The 18,285-nt window shown below is 48.5% G+C and overlaps 2 protein-coding genes across 7 annotated transcripts in view; one reads left to right on the plus strand and one right to left on the minus strand.

Moving 5' to 3' along the window:
* The first annotated feature begins 30 nt into the window (after positions 1–30).
* ERG28 (ergosterol biosynthesis 28 homolog) lies at positions 31–8,669 on the plus strand. Of its 4 annotated transcripts, none has more exons than XM_079913806.1 (5): positions 31–128; positions 2,460–2,622; positions 4,912–5,002; positions 7,490–7,608; positions 7,732–8,669. In XM_079913806.1, exons 2-5 carry the CDS (start codon positions 2,490–2,492, stop codon positions 7,809–7,811), a joined length of 423 nt encoding a protein of 140 aa, XP_079769932.1. In that variant the 5' UTR covers positions 31–128; positions 2,460–2,489; the 3' UTR covers positions 7,812–8,669. The 4 variants fall into 4 exon arrangements, with proteins under 4 accessions (XP_079769932.1, XP_079769930.1, XP_079769933.1 ...); XM_079913804.1 differs by lacking the exon at positions 7,732–8,669 and adding an exon at positions 5,499–5,655 and having other exon boundaries at positions 7,490–7,622; XM_079913807.1 differs by lacking the exons at positions 7,490–7,608; positions 7,732–8,669 and adding exons at positions 5,499–5,655; positions 6,353–7,140.
* Positions 8,670–10,672: 2,003 nt separating this feature from the next.
* FLVCR2 (FLVCR choline and putative heme transporter 2) overlaps positions 10,673–18,285 on the minus strand; it is a 62,315-nt gene continuing 54,702 nt past the window's right edge. For 2 of the 3 annotated variants that reach the window (XM_079908961.1, XM_079908960.1), the window contains 5 exons: positions 17,934–18,044; positions 17,029–17,134; positions 16,767–16,878; positions 16,128–16,183; positions 10,673–12,116 (listed from right to left, as the gene is read on the minus strand). In XM_079908961.1, the coding sequence (XP_079765087.1) occupies positions 12,048–12,116; positions 16,128–16,183; positions 16,767–16,878; positions 17,029–17,134; positions 17,934–18,044 (454 nt within the window). In that variant the 3' untranslated portion in view covers positions 10,673–12,047. The remainder of the gene's footprint in view (positions 12,117–16,127; positions 16,184–16,766; positions 16,879–17,028; positions 17,135–17,933; positions 18,045–18,285) is intronic. The other variant, XM_079908962.1, reaches the window with a different exon arrangement.

Consider the following 18,285-nt stretch of genomic DNA (forward strand, 5'->3'; position numbering starts at 1 on the left):
AATCCTGGAGACGGGCTGAGAGTGGAGGCGGGGACAAGTGGTTCAGGTGGATTCAGGGCTGGAACTGTGCTGGGGAAGCTTCTTGCTCTTGCTGCTGCTGCTGCTGTTCTTGGGAGTCCAATCGCTAGGTAAGGTGAATGTGGAGGAGAAGAGGTAGGTGTCTGTGTGGCATCTGATTGAGAGGATCCGGACAGTCTGGAAAAATGGATGTGGGATAGAAGGAAGATACCAGGGAGGCCACCTTGTGGGGGAAAAGAGGTTCCAGAGACCAAGAGAAGAGGGAGCTGGGAAGATGAAGAAGGCTTGATAGGTTCGGAACTAGTGAATGGATGAACGAATGAGCGGCCACTCTGAGCCTAGCACGGTGCAAGGAACCTTTACTTTCTCATGTAATTCTTATAATAACCCTTGAGATAGGTATTTTTAATCTCCATTTTGCAGGTAAGGAAACCTAGGCTGTAAAGTGTAAATTACTTGCCCACGGTCACACAGTTACTAAATGGTAGGGCCAAGAAAGGAACCTCTCACTGCCAACTCTACTAAACACCACACCTTTGCTGGCCTGGGCCAGGGTGTTGGATGCTCTAGGGGCCCTCCAAAGCTTTAGGGAAATAGTGCTGAAGGATTGGCAGAGCAGTTCGGAAGAGTGCTCAGGCTCTGTTCATCAGCTATCTGCTGGGGTTTCTGAGAGCTTCTGTGAAACAGGCATAAGTTCTGTCAAAGAGGGAGGCCATCCATGCGGCTTTTCTGACCCTGAGAGAGCCTGAGTCTCCTGCCGAAGGAGGGTGAGAAAACAAGGAGGATGGCAGGGGAGGGGAGTGTGCACATCTTGGCCCATGCTGTAACTGCCTGTGATTCCAGTAGAACCCCATTCTCTCTGGACTTGGACAGAGTCCACTTTTGTGACCCATTTTCACTGAGCAATTCACCCATTGACCCTTCCTCCTCTAGGGCTCTTTGTTTTTTGGTGCTTCACACTGTCTTGAGCCATTGCTGACTTTAATATCTGTTTCAGCTGGGTAGTGTAGGAACATAACGAAACATCTACTGCCGAAGTGACAAAGGAAGCCTGATAATTTATCGCCACTTCAGGCCCAAGAAATTAACCTGACAACAGATAAACCATGGGCCAAGAAAACATAACGAAGGTGGCAAGAAGCAATTCCATGATAAGATTTTTTTTTATCTACATGGTTTTTACTTAAACCAAGCTGAGTGCTCAGCAAGGGTTGATCTAAGGTTTTGTTTTTTAAACAAAAAGTACATGACCTGATGGTATTTTCTATACAAGTTGAAGACAAGTTGAAGACAGAAGTGGCTGTGTCTTCCTCAAAAATGGAAACTTCATCAAAATATTCTCAAACAGTTAGACAGTCTTGCAACATATAGACCAACAGACCATGCTTCGTATCTCAGCTCTGCCATCTATTACTGTGTAACCTCAAGCCAGTCACTTACCTCTCTGTGCCAACCCTCATCTGTAAAATGGAAATATTAAGTGTATCCACATTGTTTAAGGATTAAATGAGATAATATATGATAGGTACTTGGCACAGTGCATGGCATATACAGGTGGTCAATAACTGTTAGCTATTGTAATAGCTAACCCAACACCAACATTGCTGTTTCCTTCTCCATATGATTTTCTTACTAGTTCTCAAGTCACTGCAATTTATTTATTTTTAGATTGTTCTCCTAGTTCACGGACGATGGTGTACCTGAGAACCACAGTAGAGAAAACTTAAGGATGTAAATATTGCCCTCACACCATAGATTCCACTCAAATGTACAAGGCTTTTCTGTGCTTGGAAGGATCTGTCACCAGTAGCCAGGCAGGTATCTGTTAGTAGATTTATAGTCACCTTTGAGCCACTTGCATTACAAAGGAATGACATGAAACGCCAGGCTAGAAGTAAAGGTCCCAGGGGACTGATTCCAGCCAAGAAAGAGAGTTCTGATTTAAGCTAATATTTTTGGAGAAATTCCTTAGACAAAAATAAGCACTGTGCTCCTTATTGCAAAGTATACTGTTGACTCACCACTATTAGTATGACTAAATATTGAGACCAATTTCTGTAAGTCTTACACCGAAGTCCATTTTACTTCTTTATAGTGCTATTTGTACACCTCCCTTTCTCCTGTTCCCTTTCTTCTCTCCATTTTTTCCACTGGTTTTGTCATTTTTACCCACTGCATTATTTAGCGTTTTTCACTCTGGGTAAAGGTCAGCACACTTTGATTTAAGGTAGATATTCAAAGGCAGTGTGCGAACGCTGTGAAGGGTAACTGGGATTGGATGAGCCTCAGGTACTTGGAGAGGAGTTTATGAAATGATTGATCAAGTAAGCTTAGTACAGCCCTCATGGGTGGGACACAGGTTAACTACAGAGGAGAGTGAGCTTATGGTTGAAGTACACTAACCATCTGTTGTCTCGTGCCCTTTGCCTTTGTTTCCAAAGCAAAAAGCCCTCTCAGATTTGAGGGGAGCCATGAGCCGGTTCCTGAATGTGTTACGAAGCTGGCTGGTTATGGTGTCCATCATCGCCATGGGGAACACGCTACAGAGCTTCCGAGACCACACCTTTCTCTATGAAAAGCTCTACACTGGCAAGCCAGACCTCGGTAAGAAAGCAAAGACCTCCATCCTTTGTGGGAGTGGCTTGAATTGTGGTTCCCACGTCTGGCTATACATTAGAATAACCTAGAAAAACTAAAATCAAACAAAGCACAGGTGGCCATTTCCCTCTCCAGACCTACTTACTGAACCTTTCACCCCCTGGGTGGGGCCCAGGAGTCTTTTTTAAAAACTTCCCAGGTGAATCTGATGCTGCCTGATCTAGCCTTAGGCAGCCAATAGAGTAAGAGATGTGGTGGATAGCACTTGGTCCTTTCTTCCCCCAAGCTTCTCTGAATACCTTTTCATTCATTTTACACTGCCCTAGGTAGCTAGTCTGTACAAAAAGCATTACAAGGGCAAGTGAGGAAACAGTTCCTTGGTGATTCTGTGGTGCCCGACTAGAAAACCATAAAGAAGCTTTTCATATTAGCTCAGCCCCCTTTCAGAAATCAGATCGTGGCGCACATGGTTTATACCCTACGTTGCAGATGGAGAATTACTAATCCAAGGTCTTCTCAAACCTTGACATAGACCTGAGAAGACATCCCAAATCCCTCCAAGCTGGTCTCCCAAATTGAACTTCCGCGGGCGCATGGCGGCCTCTCCCAGTGTCCTGAGCCTCTCTGCTGAGCGTGTCTGCACACTTCAGCTTGCACTTTGTTGCACTAATGTGTGGGGAGGCTTGAGCTGCAGCACCATTTCACAGTAGCTGATAATTCTGTGTCACATTTATAGCTAACCCAGATTCAGGCTCTGACCTAACTCATTTTTCTGTAATATCTGAGTATAAAATGAAACTAAGTAGGCTAAGGCTCACTTTGAACAAATCTCAAATACAATGGGTGTAAAGAACCTGGAAAAGTGGGCAGGACAGTTCCACTTTTCACCCTCCAGTGCAGTTCTCAGATGCTCCAGGAACCCTGTATAGGTTCACAGGGTTTAAAGGATGTCTGGTCTAGCCCTTTGAATTTAAAGTTGACACAGAGAAGCCCAGGGGTAGAAAATGCCTCCTCCCTCATGACCTGGGGACTGTCCTGGTACTTTTCTGATCATAGCAGGACCCCGGAGCATCCCGTTCACCTGATGCCTAATTTAGTTAGGGTTGGTGAGATATTCCACTTCTGTATCTCACTCACTAGAGGAATTTCCTGCCTTTTAATCAGAAGAGCTATCAAAATGCTTTATAAAGAATGTTGCCCTCCAGGGCTAACCGTTAGATATTTGTTTGGTATATGGAATTTTTTCTCACCTTACTACTATCTAAAGGTCTTCAAGGTTGTGAATTTGGTATTGCCGTCTGGTTTCCCAAAGGCTGAAAAATCCTTAAAGCAAAATCCTGAAAGACCTTTCAGTTGTCAATGTTGTCCCTGAAAATTTCTCTTGCTCAGTAGACCAGCAAAGAATGTATCTTTGCTTTCACCGTGTTGGTATTCCCCCTCCCCACTACTGGATGCCTTAGATCAATGCCGGTACAGTAATACCACCAAGGCCAGGGAGGTTTTAGAAAATACCAGGTGGGCCCTGGGCCCACCTCCAGAGTGTATGATTTAACTGTTCTGGTACCCAGGTCGTGGTAGTTTTATAAAATGTCTTCAATTGATGCTAATAAACGTCCAGGGTCAAGAAGCACTGTTATGATGGACTGTGATGCATACTCGGGACAATACAGCAGTGCCAGGATGAAGCTAGCAAAAGCAGCGTGGCCCCAGCAAACGCCAAAGAAACAGTGCTTTGTTCCCTTCCCACATGCACAGGAAACCAGCCTGGTTAGGGCTTCGTTCACATAAGATTCAGCAGACCCAGGGACTTGGGTCTCTTAAAGACCAAGTGTGGGCATCTAGATGGAGCCCAGTATTGCTGAGTTATCTCCTGTATCAGCCTTGAAAGTCTGCTGACCTCCTAGGCATCTTGTATTGACAGAACCACTCTCCACCACGTTTCCCCAAACCTGTCCGGATCCAGGTTCACTGGGCTTCGCCAACACCAGAGCGGCTTCCAGGGCAGAGCCGTAAACTACTGCAACCAGGAGTTACTGCCTAAGTGGGCTGTCTGTTGGGCTCCTACTCTTGGAACTCGCCCACCCAGCTGTAGGCGTTTGAAGAGGAGCTGAGCCAGTTCTCATTCTGGAACTCTTTCCATTCCTTCTAGTTCCCATGTGCAGCACCAGAGCCTCCTCTGTGCCCAGCCAGGGGGAGTTCAGGCCTAGCTCCCTGCCCCCTTCAGTGAAGTAGGAAGAGTTTGGAGGGAACCCTGACCCTCCCTTCTCAACACTCTTGCTTTTTTCTGCTGCACAGTGAATGGCCTCCAAGCTCGGACCTTTGGAATCTGGACACTACTCTCATCAGTGATTCGCTGCCTCTGCGCCATCGACATTCACAACAAGATGTACGTAAGAAAGGGAAGAGCGTTAGCTGCCTTCTGTTGGAAATCAGGTGCTAAGCATACACACTGTGGTCCTCTCTTGGAGACCCGTTAATTTTGATACATTAGCCTTGGATGTGCATAATAAAAGGTTAATAGGTTCCATTCCTTCCAGGCCTAAAAAACATAATAGGCCTGAAGGTCTTTAAAGTTTGAAAATTCTTTGAAACTGACATAGCAAACTGGTTATGTCATGATCCAGTAGCCTGCGTCATACCCCTCTACTTCTTTACTAAAGAGTCAGCCTTTCTTTTACTTTCTTTTACACAGGTAGTGTGCTCTTTTTAGAGAGGCCATGACATACCTTATTCTTACATTCCTCCTTGAGAGGCAGGAATGAACAGAAATCACAATCCATGAAAAAAATGAGCCCACAAGTTAAATGGTTGTATGCTTTATGCAGAGTCAGGAGGTGGGGGTGACAGAGAACCCAGGACTCCTCTGTATTCTGCCTCTTCAGGGGACTCACATGGACTAATGTGGAACAGTTGCAAGCAATCACAGCCTCTGGTCTAGATAATGTTGTAACCCGTGCCGGCCACTGGAGGGGGCTCGAGCTTTCTTCCCAACAGCAGTCATCACCACAGTCAAGGTGGAAAGTTTGCTCAGGTCCCCAGGTGAGGCCACCAAAACACCAGCTTCATACTATTGTCTTACCGAGACTCTCAGCATCTGGGCAAGAGAGGAGATAATGATATTTATTGAGCCCCTCTTATTATGCCAGATGCTTCCATCCACATGGCCTTGATGAAGTCTCCTCTTAGTAGCCCTGGGAAGCAGTGATTTTCATTGCTGATTCTGTAGATCTACATATAAGAGACCCAACTAATTTAAATTGAGGAAGACTGACTCAAGTAGGATTTGAAGCAGGGCTGTTAGCACTGCGATCTCTCCAGCTTTATTTTTTCATATTTTTGAACCTGAAACTGGTGTACTTGTTCTAGATTGACACGTATTTTTGGAAGCAGTGCAGTGTAATGGAAACAGCCTGGGGCCCGAGAATGAAAACAAGAAAATAGGCTCCGGTTTCAGTTCTATTGGTAACTAGCTTTGTAGCAGCAAGTGCATTATAGATCTTCTCTGCATCTTGGTCACTTCATGTATAAAATGAGACTGGTATATCTGTTCTGCCTCTCAGGGTGATTGGGGGGAAGTAAGGGCTGAATAATCATTTTAAAGGCCTTTACCATGATGAAGAACTGCTGTCAAGTATAAGGGGTATGTCTTTTGCTCGCTGTGCTTTGGGGATGAGGAGAGACAGCTGAGACTTACCTTTACCTCTTTACCCTTTCATTACCCCTTCACTCAACACAGGACAGCTGCAAATGCTGACTTCTGTTTCCAGCATTTTTTGAAAGCCCGGGACTTTGGTCCAAGACCTTCTGATATGCACTCTGATTCTATTCCCAACCTAACTGGAAACTCAAAAGCAACTCCCAGCTGCTCTCACTTTCTGAGACAGTCTGTTCTCAGAAATTCTGCCTATTTAATGTGTATATCTCTAAATAAACCTGCTTTCACTTAAAAAAAAAGACAACTCCCATACATACGTATTTACTAAGTGTCTAAAAACATGCACAGGAATGATAAAAATCAAACTTAACATATTCCTTCTGGGGAAAAGGAGGCAGAAGAATGGGATCAGGGTGGGAAAAGGATACACAGGAGGCTTTAACTGAAATATGAATATTTTATTTCTTAGAAAAAAAGTATCTGAAGCAAAAATGTCAAAATATTCAGATTTTTTTGTATATTTGAAGTATTTCATAATTTTTAAAATTTCTTAGTTAAAAAAAAGGTACCAGCAATCTAAGTGGTCGGTCATCCTCTCTTCTCCACCTCTTGTCAAAGCCGAGGAACAAGTCCTCTTCCCATGAGGGTGTCACTGTGTCCTCCATCTGACCATCTTGCTAGGTTAAGATGCAAAATATCCACCCCACGTTGCAAGAGCATCTAAAGGCCCCAGAAAGGTCCTTGCTACCCTTTCCCCACACATGCCCTTCGTTCTATGGCATCCATCATGTGAGCGCTGACCAGCCCCTGGCCAAACATCTGCCACGCGGGCTTGGACTAGAGTCAAGCCAATTTGAGTAAGTAGAATACGTAAGCATGATTGGTCCAGAATTGTCTACAGTGCCTAGGATTGCCATACTGCAGACTCTGCTCTGCTATTGCTGGCTTCACCACCTTGCTAAGTAAGACTTGCAGAGGCCCTCTGGTTGCCTGGACCATTCCCCTCTCAGTTTGGCAGTTGAAATCTTCAATTTTGCCCTAGATGTGAATAAATTGATGTGATCAAGCAGCCAGGTCTTTCCCAGGACCAAGTCTCCTTTTTCTTTAGCCATAGTCATTTCCTGGGTTTTGATTTGTGTGTTTCAAGTCTGATCACTGCTTTTCCTCTGCACTGAACAAGCTGTACCTTCAGTCCCGTTTCTGTCTGCTCCGCTGTAGGCTCTACCACATCACGCTCTGGACCTTCCTCCTCGCCCTGGGGCACTTCCTCTCCGAGTTGTTTGTATATGGGACCGCAGCTCCCACCATTGGCGTCCTGGCACCCCTCATGGTGGCAAGTAAGCATCCAGTGACCCTAGAACTCCTGCAGGAGCTGCCCCAGCCCTAGGGACGAGCCTCATACAAGCAGTGTAAGAAAATGCCGTGCTTATGTCAGCCACTAATCTTGTCTCTGTATTAAGGTTTCTCAATCCTGGGAATGCTAGTGGGGCTCCGGTACCTAGAAGCAGAACCAGGATCCAGACAGAAGAAGAGAAACTGAGGCCAACATCACCACGTCCGAGACTTCATCTTCCACCTTTGCCAGCCTCTTCCTTCACCCTCTTTGCTCTTAAATTTCTTTTCTGCTCCATCTTCCACTTCTAGGCCTTTCCTTTTTTTTTCTTTAATTTAAAACGTTTTAAGATATTTAAATATGCCTAGGGCAAGTCGGTGCCATTTAAATGTATGTACCATTTAAAGAATCATTTGAAAGTGAATACTCTGTCCCTCCATCCAAATCAAGGAATCGCCGGCACATCCGAAGCCCGCTGTGTGCCCTTCCCCCGCCCGCAGCCTCTTCCAGGGCCCCTCTTCCGGCCTTCTGCTGTCTTCCTTTTATTTTCACCCGACGATTTGACTTGTATGGTGGGAACACGTGAACTGCGAAACTTAAAGCTGCTGGCACACCCACAGCAGCTGCCACCAAGGGCTGCTTCGAGGGGGTGTCGACCCACGTGGGGCTCCTCTCTGCTGCTGGACCCAGGACTCTGAGCCATCCAAGGGACAGGCGGCTCTTCTAAGAAGAAGGGCTCCCCTGCAAGTGAGCATGGCTCCTTACCCTTGTGCCTACAGGCGGATCAGGGTTGGAAGAGTCTGGGCTGTTTTTAGACCTTCCGGTCAGCTGTATTTGTGTAATGAGATTTGTAATAAATAGAAAAACCGTCTGCTCTGATCAGTCCTCGTACTTTGGCCTCCCCTAAGCCCAGAGCACTCCTGCCCCTCGTCTGAGGCCTAGCAGAGGAGAATCACAGCTTTCTGCTGGTCAAATATACCATGGGTAGGACAACTCAAGACTCAGGCAAACCTGGCTGCCTTTTGTCCCTTGCTCATTTCTTGGGAAGTCAAATCTTCCTCCTCTCCACCCCCACCTTAAAGATTCTGAGTTCACAGCTGAACAGCCAGGACCCTCTCTTGTTTTCTTCCCAAGGAAGAAACAGATTCTTGAGAAAGCAGAACCAGGCAGCATAGAAGAAACAGCCGTATGATCATGAAAAGAAGAACACTGGGGCCCAAGGACAAGGCACTGGAGAAGACTGCTGCCATCCAAACACAACCAAGTGTTTATTGAACACTTCCTGCATGCCAGACACGTGGGAAAGACAGATGAACGACCCAGGCAATGTCCCTGTAGTCAAGGAGACAGAGACAGACTATCAACAAGCCCATACCTGAAAGAACAACTCCAGACAGTGATAAGAACTCTAGAAAACAAGGTACTGTGATCAGGAAGGGGAGGGAGGTGCACAACTTAGATCATCGGGAAAAGCCTCCCTGAGGAGTTGGGATCTGAGTTGAGACTTAAATCGCAGGGATCATATGTCTTAAGATGTGAGGTGGGCATTTAGGGCAGAGGGAGCAGCAGCTAGTCTTGTTGAAGGACTACAATCACTGTAACTACAGCATGGTGAGGTTAGGGAGTGGAAGATAGGAGATGGAAGGGAGGCAGGGGGCTTGTGAGCACCTGACAGGAAGCTTGAAGTTGATACTTCAGTTGGGAATTCTCAGTCAGTTAAGGCTCTTTAGCTGAAAATCTTCCCTAACCTAGCTGAACTAATAAAGGTAACATTGGCTCACAAAACTGAAAGGATTCCAGGCTTCAGGAATGGCTTGATCAGGACTGAGCTCTATTTCTCTGGGATTCTTTTGGCTCTACCCTCCTACATTGGCTTCATCCACAGGCTGGCTTCCTTTATGATGATTATGGTGCCAAAAGTGGTTGTTACGATTCCAGGCCTCACGTCCCCACCTGGAAAAACAGCTCAGTGTACGAACCATCTTTCCCTTACCAGCTATTGTAGGAGGCAGTAAGAAAAGGAATGATCTGACAGAACGTTAACATGAGTGGAGGTCCACAGGGAGCCCACCTAAGAAAGGAGTGAATGAAAGCATAAGAGTATGTGGATCCTCCAGGCATGCACCACAGAAACATGATTCCAGATAAATAAAGACAAGATCCCGAAGGATCTAAAGACATGATACAGAGTATTGGCAGACGCTGTGAGTATAAGATTTCTCTAACAGCCCAGGCTTGGCTCCCTTCCCAGGTGGTTTAAAGTGGAATCACAGTGTTGTCTCTCCACCTAAGAACTGCTAGCAGATACGCAGCCAGAATGCCACAGACACAGTGCAACTCTCTAAAGAAGAAATGTGCAGGGAACTGATCGCTGCAGCCCACTCACGTAACACACATAAGGTAAATGCAATCACAAAGGGAAGAGTGGCAGGAAGGGGGACGATTCAGAAGAACTGCAAATGACAAAACTGGATCCCGGCCAGCGCGACCTGGTGAGTGACTGCTCTGATTATAGAACAGACATTCCAGCCACCCTTTGAGGCAGAGCCAGAACCCACAGTGGGCTCTCCGGGCAGCAGGCACACTCAGGTGAACTGTCTTCCTTTGGATGCTGTAGGGAAAGCAGTCCCCGTCACATGTCAGACGTTGAGGTGCAGTCCCCCACAAAGGCCAGCTGTCACCCCTGCAGCCTCATCTTTTAAAAGTCACCCACTAGGATGGCAGTATCTGTGTCAGCAGAAGACCACCTTCCAGGGTACGGAGGCCACGGGAGCACCTCCTCTACCCCGAGCCCCCACCCCTCCAGACCGCTCCCACCACCAAAGCCATCTCTGCCCCAGTACATGACAAGGCAGACCACATGGAGAATCTTTTATTGCCTTAAAACATCTGACATTAACAAGTAGAAAATACTAATTATGTTTTTTAAATAAATCAATGGTTTCAGTAAACATTTTGTTGATACATTTTAAGGGGCTGAAGAGTAAACACTTTCTCCTTATCAAAAAGTAAGGCGCTATCACTCTCCACCTCCCCTCCGCCCCTACCTCAGTCCTCCCACCAGAAGTGTGAACTTCTTTTATTATGTACAGAATATCTGTACACACACACACACGCACACACGCACACACACACACACCTGGCTCCCCTCGGGCAGTGGCTCAAGCACCCCAGCCGCTGCCACACAGGCTGCTCCAGTGTGCTGAGGCCAGGGCAGCATAGGGGTCATGATCACGGAACTCAACGCACAGGAGAAATGACCAAGACGTCTTATTTTTGGAAATACTACCCAAGCCCGCGAGTAGAGCCAGACAGCAGGCAAAGCAGGAGAGGTCAGCTAGGGCTGGTTGAAGGGGAATCTTTAAATTCAGAACATCTGAGAAAAAATTATTGCTATTAAAGAAGGGGGTGAGGGGAGAGGTGGGGATGCAAATACTGTCCCCATCAGAGATGGAATGCACTTATCTAACCCAGCAGACCTGAGTCCTGTTCAGTGGCCACCTTCTGCCCCTTTCATCTCTCAGAAGCGTTTTGGAGTTCGCAGGGGGGAAGGTATCCAGGTTGGTTTTCACTAACAGGTACAGGCAGTTGGCTGGGCTTGCCCTCCCTCTGGAGAACACGTGGGCAGCGTCCAGATGACAGCAGCAGAGGTGACAGTGACACACACACAAGGCCCTAGGCCAGGACATCTTTTGTAGAAAAGAACCTTTCCATTCCCAAATCGTTTAGGGACCAGAGTCCCCAAATTCGTAAGCACCCTCACATCCCGAGAAGGTCAGCTCTCTGAAACCGGCTTCTCCTTCACAGCCACAGCAAAGTTTCTGTCAAGTTTACTGATGTTTGGTTTGATCAGCTCTTGGGAAAGAGGGTTTGGAGACAGACGCCAACGTGAGCCGGGAGAACCTGGTCCCAGAGTCCTGAGGGGTTTGTCCTGATGGTGTTTTCTCTCCCACAGAACGTTAGCGGTCAGTCTGGTGGCCCAAGAATGACCCTCGTCCAGAGCAGCTGCTGCTCCTTAGAACTGGGCTCCTGAGGGTCTGAAGACACTAGGAAAAGTTAACCTCCGGAATAAGCTTTCTTTCCGTGATAATTTGCAGGCTCTCTCCCGAGGGATGGGGTGGAGGGAAGGCAAGGCAGCCGGCCAGGACTGACTCCAGGATTCCCTCTGCCCCTGCCCACCAGCTCCCAGACCTACGTGGGGGAGGGGTGGGGGAGGGGCGGGGAGCCGATCGGCACGTGGTGAAAAGTGCAGTCTCCCCCACGCAGACGACACCAGCTCTGCGGTGGGTTCCAGGCGGAGGCACTGCCGTCCAAGCCACAGCGATGCCCCCTGGTTCCCTCCAAAAGCTGCTCCGGTGAAGCCCGCGGTGCTGGGAGGGAGAGCTGTGCTGGCTGAAGAGGTGGGCGTGGTCCGTGTTCCCTGAGTCTCACCACCTTTCTCTCTCAGAAGTGCTCCTCCAATACACCAGTGGGGGCTTTGCTGGTTTTGCTCTCGTCCTCCTCCGGGGGTTTCTACAAGGCAAACAAGTGGGCAGCCCTTGAGGTGAAGAGGCAGGGACTCCATCCAGACCGGAGCATCTGCCTGCCAGGGAGTCTGTAATCCGCAGGGAAAACCAGAGTCTCAGGCACTCAGCACCCCTGACAGCGAACAAAGGGAACAGGAACAGAAGCTCCGGCCCGGCCACAAGTGTGCTCCTCAGACACACACACCATCACGACAGAATCAAAGGAAGCACAAGAAGGCAGCTTTCTGTGACACCGCAGCCACCACGGGCCACCTCACTGCGAGTGCCACTGAGTTCTGCTCACCCTTCTCCCCCTTCTGACAGCCTCAGCCCACCTGGACGGACCCCCAGGCGGCTGTGCAAAGGGCCAGGTCTGCACCTCCCTCAGGACTGCTGACCACCCCCGGTCGGGGGCAGCCCCAGGATGAGGAATACTGTGACCATGTGGGTGGAACAGCTGCAGCAGAGAACTGTTATAAAGGCAGGACGCTTAATGGCGTATATCAGCTGAAAATAATGTATATATAATTTCCGCATAGAAAAAGAGACTTTGGGTCAGTTTGTCTTCAGTTTTCTTGGGGGCGGATGGCACAGGATTAGAAGACCTTCTGGGTCACACTTGTTAACTGGGTGGGATTTATATATGGAGATTATTCTGTGAGGCCCCTAGGTGCCAGCGGCCAACTTGGGCATTTGTCTGCCGTTTTAGGAACACTTTGCTTCTTCCATCAGGGGCTCATCCAGTTCCCAACAAGGCCTCGCGCACAGGCCCCACCCCACACAGCCCCCACCATCGAGGCTGGAGGAGCACATCCAGGACACGTCAGCTGGACAAATGGCGCTCCCTCTCCAAGGACACTCTCAGGGCAACCTGTGGCAGAGGTAACAGCAGTAGATCCAGCTTCCTGTTCTCCATCCTGCTAACGTTTTGGCACCAGCTCGGCCTCAGCCCTGAGAAGCCCTCACTCAGGCAGCCGGCAGCCAGCTGCAGCCACGCAGGCTGTCTCCTCTCTCTGAAACACTCATGCACACACTCCCGCCTCTTCCAGAGCCATCACCTCGAAATCACAATCAAACAGGGCTTAGTGCCTCTGTGGCCAAGAACTAATAACTGGAAGAAGAATGGAAACCCAAATGCAGACTGTTGCTATGAAGGTCAGTCATGACCCCCCAGCCAGAAGTTCTGGCTCTTTCTACCAAAATGACACACTTCACTGATTAGAAAGAGCAGCTCTGAAAGAGAAAAACAAATACCATATGCTAACACATATATGTGGAACCTAAACAAAAACCTAGGGGCAGGACAGGAATAAAGACACAGACGTAGAGAATGGACTTGAGAACACGGGGAGGGGAAGGGTAAGCTGGGACAAAGAGAGTGGCATGGACATACATACACTACCAAATGTAAAACAGATAGCTAGTGGGAAGCAGCTGCATAGCACAGGGAGATCAGCTCGGTGCTTTGTGACCACCTAGAGGGGTGGGATAGGGAGGGTGGGAGGGAGACGCAAGAGGGAGGAGATATGGGAACATATGTATATGTATAACTGATACACTTTGTTATAAAGCAGAAACGAGCACACCATTGTAAAGCAATTACACTCCAATAAAGATGCAAAAACAAAAAAAAGAAAGAGCGGCTCTGGCCAGACGCGCTGCCTGCCCTGCGTTCACCTGGAGCTGAGAGTGAATCCCTGTGACAGTTCGCAGGTCCCACTTACACCCACCACCTCGGGGTGTCAAATGACAGCCGTTGCAGGGATGCCCTCTGACAGCCCTGGCTTCCCTGGGCATTAGCCCAGCATGACTCTGGACACCCCCCCCATCCCACCAGGCTCCCCCAGATGCAAGGGAGGTGCGGAGACACACAGTGAGTATCCAGGACACCGAAAGCTGAGCACCAGCACCGGACTGGCCTCCTGGTCCTACTCGGTGCTATTTCCCACAGTCCATTCAGATGAGCCAACACCTCCATCCTGGATTAACAAACCTGGTCCTAGTGGACAAGGATCTGGCTGCAAAATAGTGAAATATGGGAACAACCTAAATAGCAAACGAGAGGAAATGGAAATGTATATACGTAGATGTGGGGTTTGGGGGGTGCAATGGTGTAGAAAGGTTGCCAGGCTCTAGTAAGGAAACAATCAGAGTAGAAAACCCAATGTGCACAAGCATATTCATAGAAAATACACTGGGAAATGACGCAATGTTACTAGGGTATCTCTTGGCGCTAGGACTATAGGTGACCTTTACTTTCTTCTGTTTGCCTTTATCTGCCCAGGGAAATACAGATTATAAAGTAAACATAGCAAAATCACATATCACTTGACACAAGGCGTCACATTCCAAATTGAAACCTTTTCACGAGAAACCTATCCTGTTATCACGGGCACCTTTTCCCAGGCTCAGGATATATTCGCCAAAGTGTCCCGAATCACATGTTTCCTCATCCACGGCACAGGGGCAAACCCATCTCCACAGTGGTGATGCCACAGTTCTCACAGGCTCCTGAGAATAACACTCCTGTCTCAGGCTTTCCCTGTGTCCCCACTGAATGTCCAGTCCCAGCCGCCTCCCTCCACCTGCTCCCTGCTGCTACCTGCCAACCCCAGAGTGTGAGATCAGAGGACAAACAGTAAGGAACTAAAGATTAGCATCCATCTGCCAACACGTATTCTTAAAGCGCTAAATGTACCTCTTTCAGATGACATTTTTGCCTTAGAAAATTGGCAAAGGTTTTTAAAAATGATAAATACTCAGTGTTGGCCTCATACACTGCGAGAGCAGTGAGCATTGGTAGCATTGACAGTACCTTTCTAGAGGACAGTCTGGCAATACACATCAAAGCTTAAAAATGGGCATGACCACTGATCCATTTCTTGGGGAAATACTGTGCTTAAGAACGTGTCCAAAGTTTCAGCTCCAGGACATTAATCACAGTATCATTTATAACAACAATCAGAAACAACCTTAGTGTTCCCGGACAGGAAAACTGTTAAACAAATCATGTTTATCCATGTGCGGTCATTAGAACACTGTGCAGTCATTAAAAGTATGTTGTAAGAGACTAATGACCTGATAAAGCACTCGCAACAAGTAAAAAGGCACATAGAACAAGATTCCACTTTTGTTTAAAAAATACGAACATATATCTATATGTATAGATCATACGTGGACACAGACATGCATAAGAAAATGTAGAAAAACAGCATCTCATCTCTAGCTGACGCTATTACAGGATGACTTTTAAATTTTGTACACCTTTCTGTATTTTTTTACAGAATATGTATTACCTCTGTAATAAGTTTTGGGTGTTTTGTTCTGTTTTTGAAGAAAACCCTACTACGCTCTTTGAGCTGAAATTCCTTTCATCCTGGCTCAGATTTGACACTTAACACTTTGGTTAAAATACTTCCCAGCCAATTAGAGCTATGGGAAACACTTTTCTGTTCTAGATCAAACTGCTGGTCCTCTCTCCTTCCATGACCATCAACTCCTGCTTCCTGACTTGTCCTCTTAGAGCCCTGATGGCAACCCATTGGCCCCGGTCCCACTATCCCCATGGCACTGCCTGGGGGGCTGTCACATGCCCAGAGGGCCACTGTCTCGAGGCCACCACCACCATGACCGAATGGGGGGGCCCCAGGTGGTTACCCTTCCTCTCCAGTCACCAACCCCAGGCTGAAAGGAGATGACCCAGGGCCTGAGGACGTGTATCAGGATCCGGTGGGCGGGGTGGGGGGGCTGCTGCTCAGAAGACTGTGACACAGTGAGGAGCTCCGGGGACCAGAGCAGGGAGGCCAGGAGAAGGGAAGGAAGCAGGAGAAGAGCCCAGACAGGGCAGCAGAAAAGCAGGGCTGAGGCAGCTCCCAAGGAAACTCTTTGTCTCCACGTGCGTGATGCTGAGTTGCTCTCACAGCCACCCGTCACTCTGGGAGCACCCCCCACCCCTGCTGCTGCAGCCTCAGCAAAGCCGGGACCCGGATCTCAGCCCAGCAGCTCCCCACATACTCACATTCTCAGGAGTTTCTTTGTTTGCTTTCTGCCTCCGGAGATCTGCCCGAATGAATGCTGAGGTCCAGGATTGCAGAAGGAAGGGCAAAAGAGGCAGTTACCAAGCAGAGCAATGGTCACGTTCATCCACGAGAGGGAGCCCTCACTCTCCTAAGGGCCACAGGTATCCCACCTCCTTCAGATATTCCAGGGATCTGAGGTTCAGTCAGCCTTGCTAAGCCTGGGGACCACTGCTGTCCCTGACAGGCAGAAGCCAGTGATGACAGTGCCCTTCACTTATAGATCCCTGATATTTGCAGGGAGTTTGCACACATTGCTCCAATCCTCACAACAATCCCCATTCTACGGATTAGGAAAGTGGGGCTCCCAGAAGCGGGTCCACTTGCCCAAGGTCAAACAGCTATGGAGGTCGGTGTCACAGTCTAGGATTCGAAAAAGGGTCTTTCGGGGCCAAAACCCAAGCTCACTCCAACAAAATATGCTAATGCCTCCCCAAAGACGTCCTAACAAGCCCTCTCGTCTGCCCCGCTGCACAGGAATGCCCAACTGTATGATCAATCGAGGCACCGGGTGCCAAACTGCCAACAGCCTAAACCCATGAGCAGTCAGAGCGTCATGTTGTCCTGAGGCCCTGACTCACCAGTGAGGACTGCTCCAAGGGTGAGGAACGCACACAGGAAGATGTTCCCAGGCCTGGTTCCATAGTTGTCGATAATCTGGCCCTGGGAGATGGTGAAGATGATCCCGAATACCTGCAAAGGCACAGAGAAGACTGGAAACAAGGGGCCAGCCAACCAGCCCACGGGGGAGCTGAGCCGCCATAACGTAGTGTCTGCACCGGACAAGCCCAGCAGGGAACAAAGAGCCAGGGCTCTGGGGCCACCACGAAATGAGAGGCCTACCTGGGCAGACACGTTGAGGAGGCCAGACGACATGCCTTCTGATTCTGGGTATGTCAGCTCCACAGCAAACTCAAATCCCAGCGGGAGGTAGCCAGTCATAAAGAAGCTGAAGCCCAGATCACAGAAACAAGGTGATGGAGAACTTCCGGAACGAGGAGAAAAGGGAGCCTACCTCCTGCCCTACAACTCCTTTTCCTAGTCTCTTTCTCCCCATCAAGACATGCCTTGAAAATCAGGCCATCCCCTACGCAGCCATTACACACATACACACACACACACACACACACACGTACTGCCCACAGGAAAATAAGTGGGAGGTGAAGCTGAGTAGAGACCCCTGTGGAAGAGGTACCCTTTCCTACACTTTCTCATACATCAAGTCTAGAAAATTCCAGCTCTGATCTCTTACACCTGCACCACACTTCCTGCTGCTTTCACATCCGCTATCTCTCTCATTCTTTCCAACAACTCCACAAGGCAGGCCACTCATCTTAAATTACAGATGAAGAAACTGAGTCTCAGAGTGATTAAGGGAGGTGCCTGTGGTCTAATAGATAGTCAACAGCAAAACTGAGATCAGGACCCACACTTTGTCTGATTCCCAGCCCTGTGTACTTTCTCTGAGCCCATGTTGTCCCAAGCAGGGCTAATAAAGACTCCACATATTTCCTAGCCTCCCGGAGATCTGTGAAGGACACAGTCCATCCCAACAGCATGGATGGGCCTGGAAGTCCCAGGTGGGCTTTCAAAGTGTTACAAGTGAACATGACCTCTGGCCACCATTTCCACATTTCAGGAGGTCAGTGAGAAGGCAGCAGAGGGATACCTATTGCTTCCTAGGATGTTGGCAGCTCAGGAACCATGGGTGGAGCGTTCCAGTTAAGCAGGTTAGAGGTGAAACTTACCCCATTGCACCAGCCGTGATGAACACTACCCACAGGTGTCCCAGGTTCAAGGTCAACGTGTAAACCACCATGCCCACCAGAGTCATGATATAGACCACCAAAGTCGTCTCCCTACAAGCAGAGGCAACGAAGTTGAGTCATATCCTGCGGACTTTAACAGGATCTTTCCCTCCCTCTCTCCCTCCCTTCCTTGCATTCCTTCCTTCCTTCCCTCCCTCCTTCCTTCCTCTCTCTCTCCTTCCGTCCCACCTTCTATCTATTGGGCACGTGCTGCGTGCCAAGCCCACTTCTGTGAGTTATTTGCTCTCATAGAATTTTCTGTCCATGAGGTTGATGGACATCGGACCAATGA

The sequence above is a fragment of the Stenella coeruleoalba genome (genome assembly GCF_951394435.1).
Source record: "Stenella coeruleoalba genome assembly, chromosome: 2".
Classification (NCBI taxonomy): Eukaryota; Metazoa; Chordata; class Mammalia; order Artiodactyla; family Delphinidae; genus Stenella; species Stenella coeruleoalba.

Excerpts from the sequence above, each read along its gene's own strand:
- ERG28 (XM_079913804.1), top strand. The coding sequence starts at position 2,490 with ATGAGCCGGTTCCTGAATGTGTTACGAAGCTGGCTGGTTATGGTGTCC. Across the intron at positions 2,623-4,911 it reads CACTGGCAAGCCAGACCTCG|TGAATGGCCTCCAAGCTCGG; the intron begins GTAAGAAAGCAA and ends TCTGCTGCACAG. Across the intron at positions 5,656-7,489 it reads AAGTTTGCTCAGGTCCCCAG|GCTCTACCACATCACGCTCT; the intron begins GTGAGGCCACCA and ends GCTCCGCTGTAG.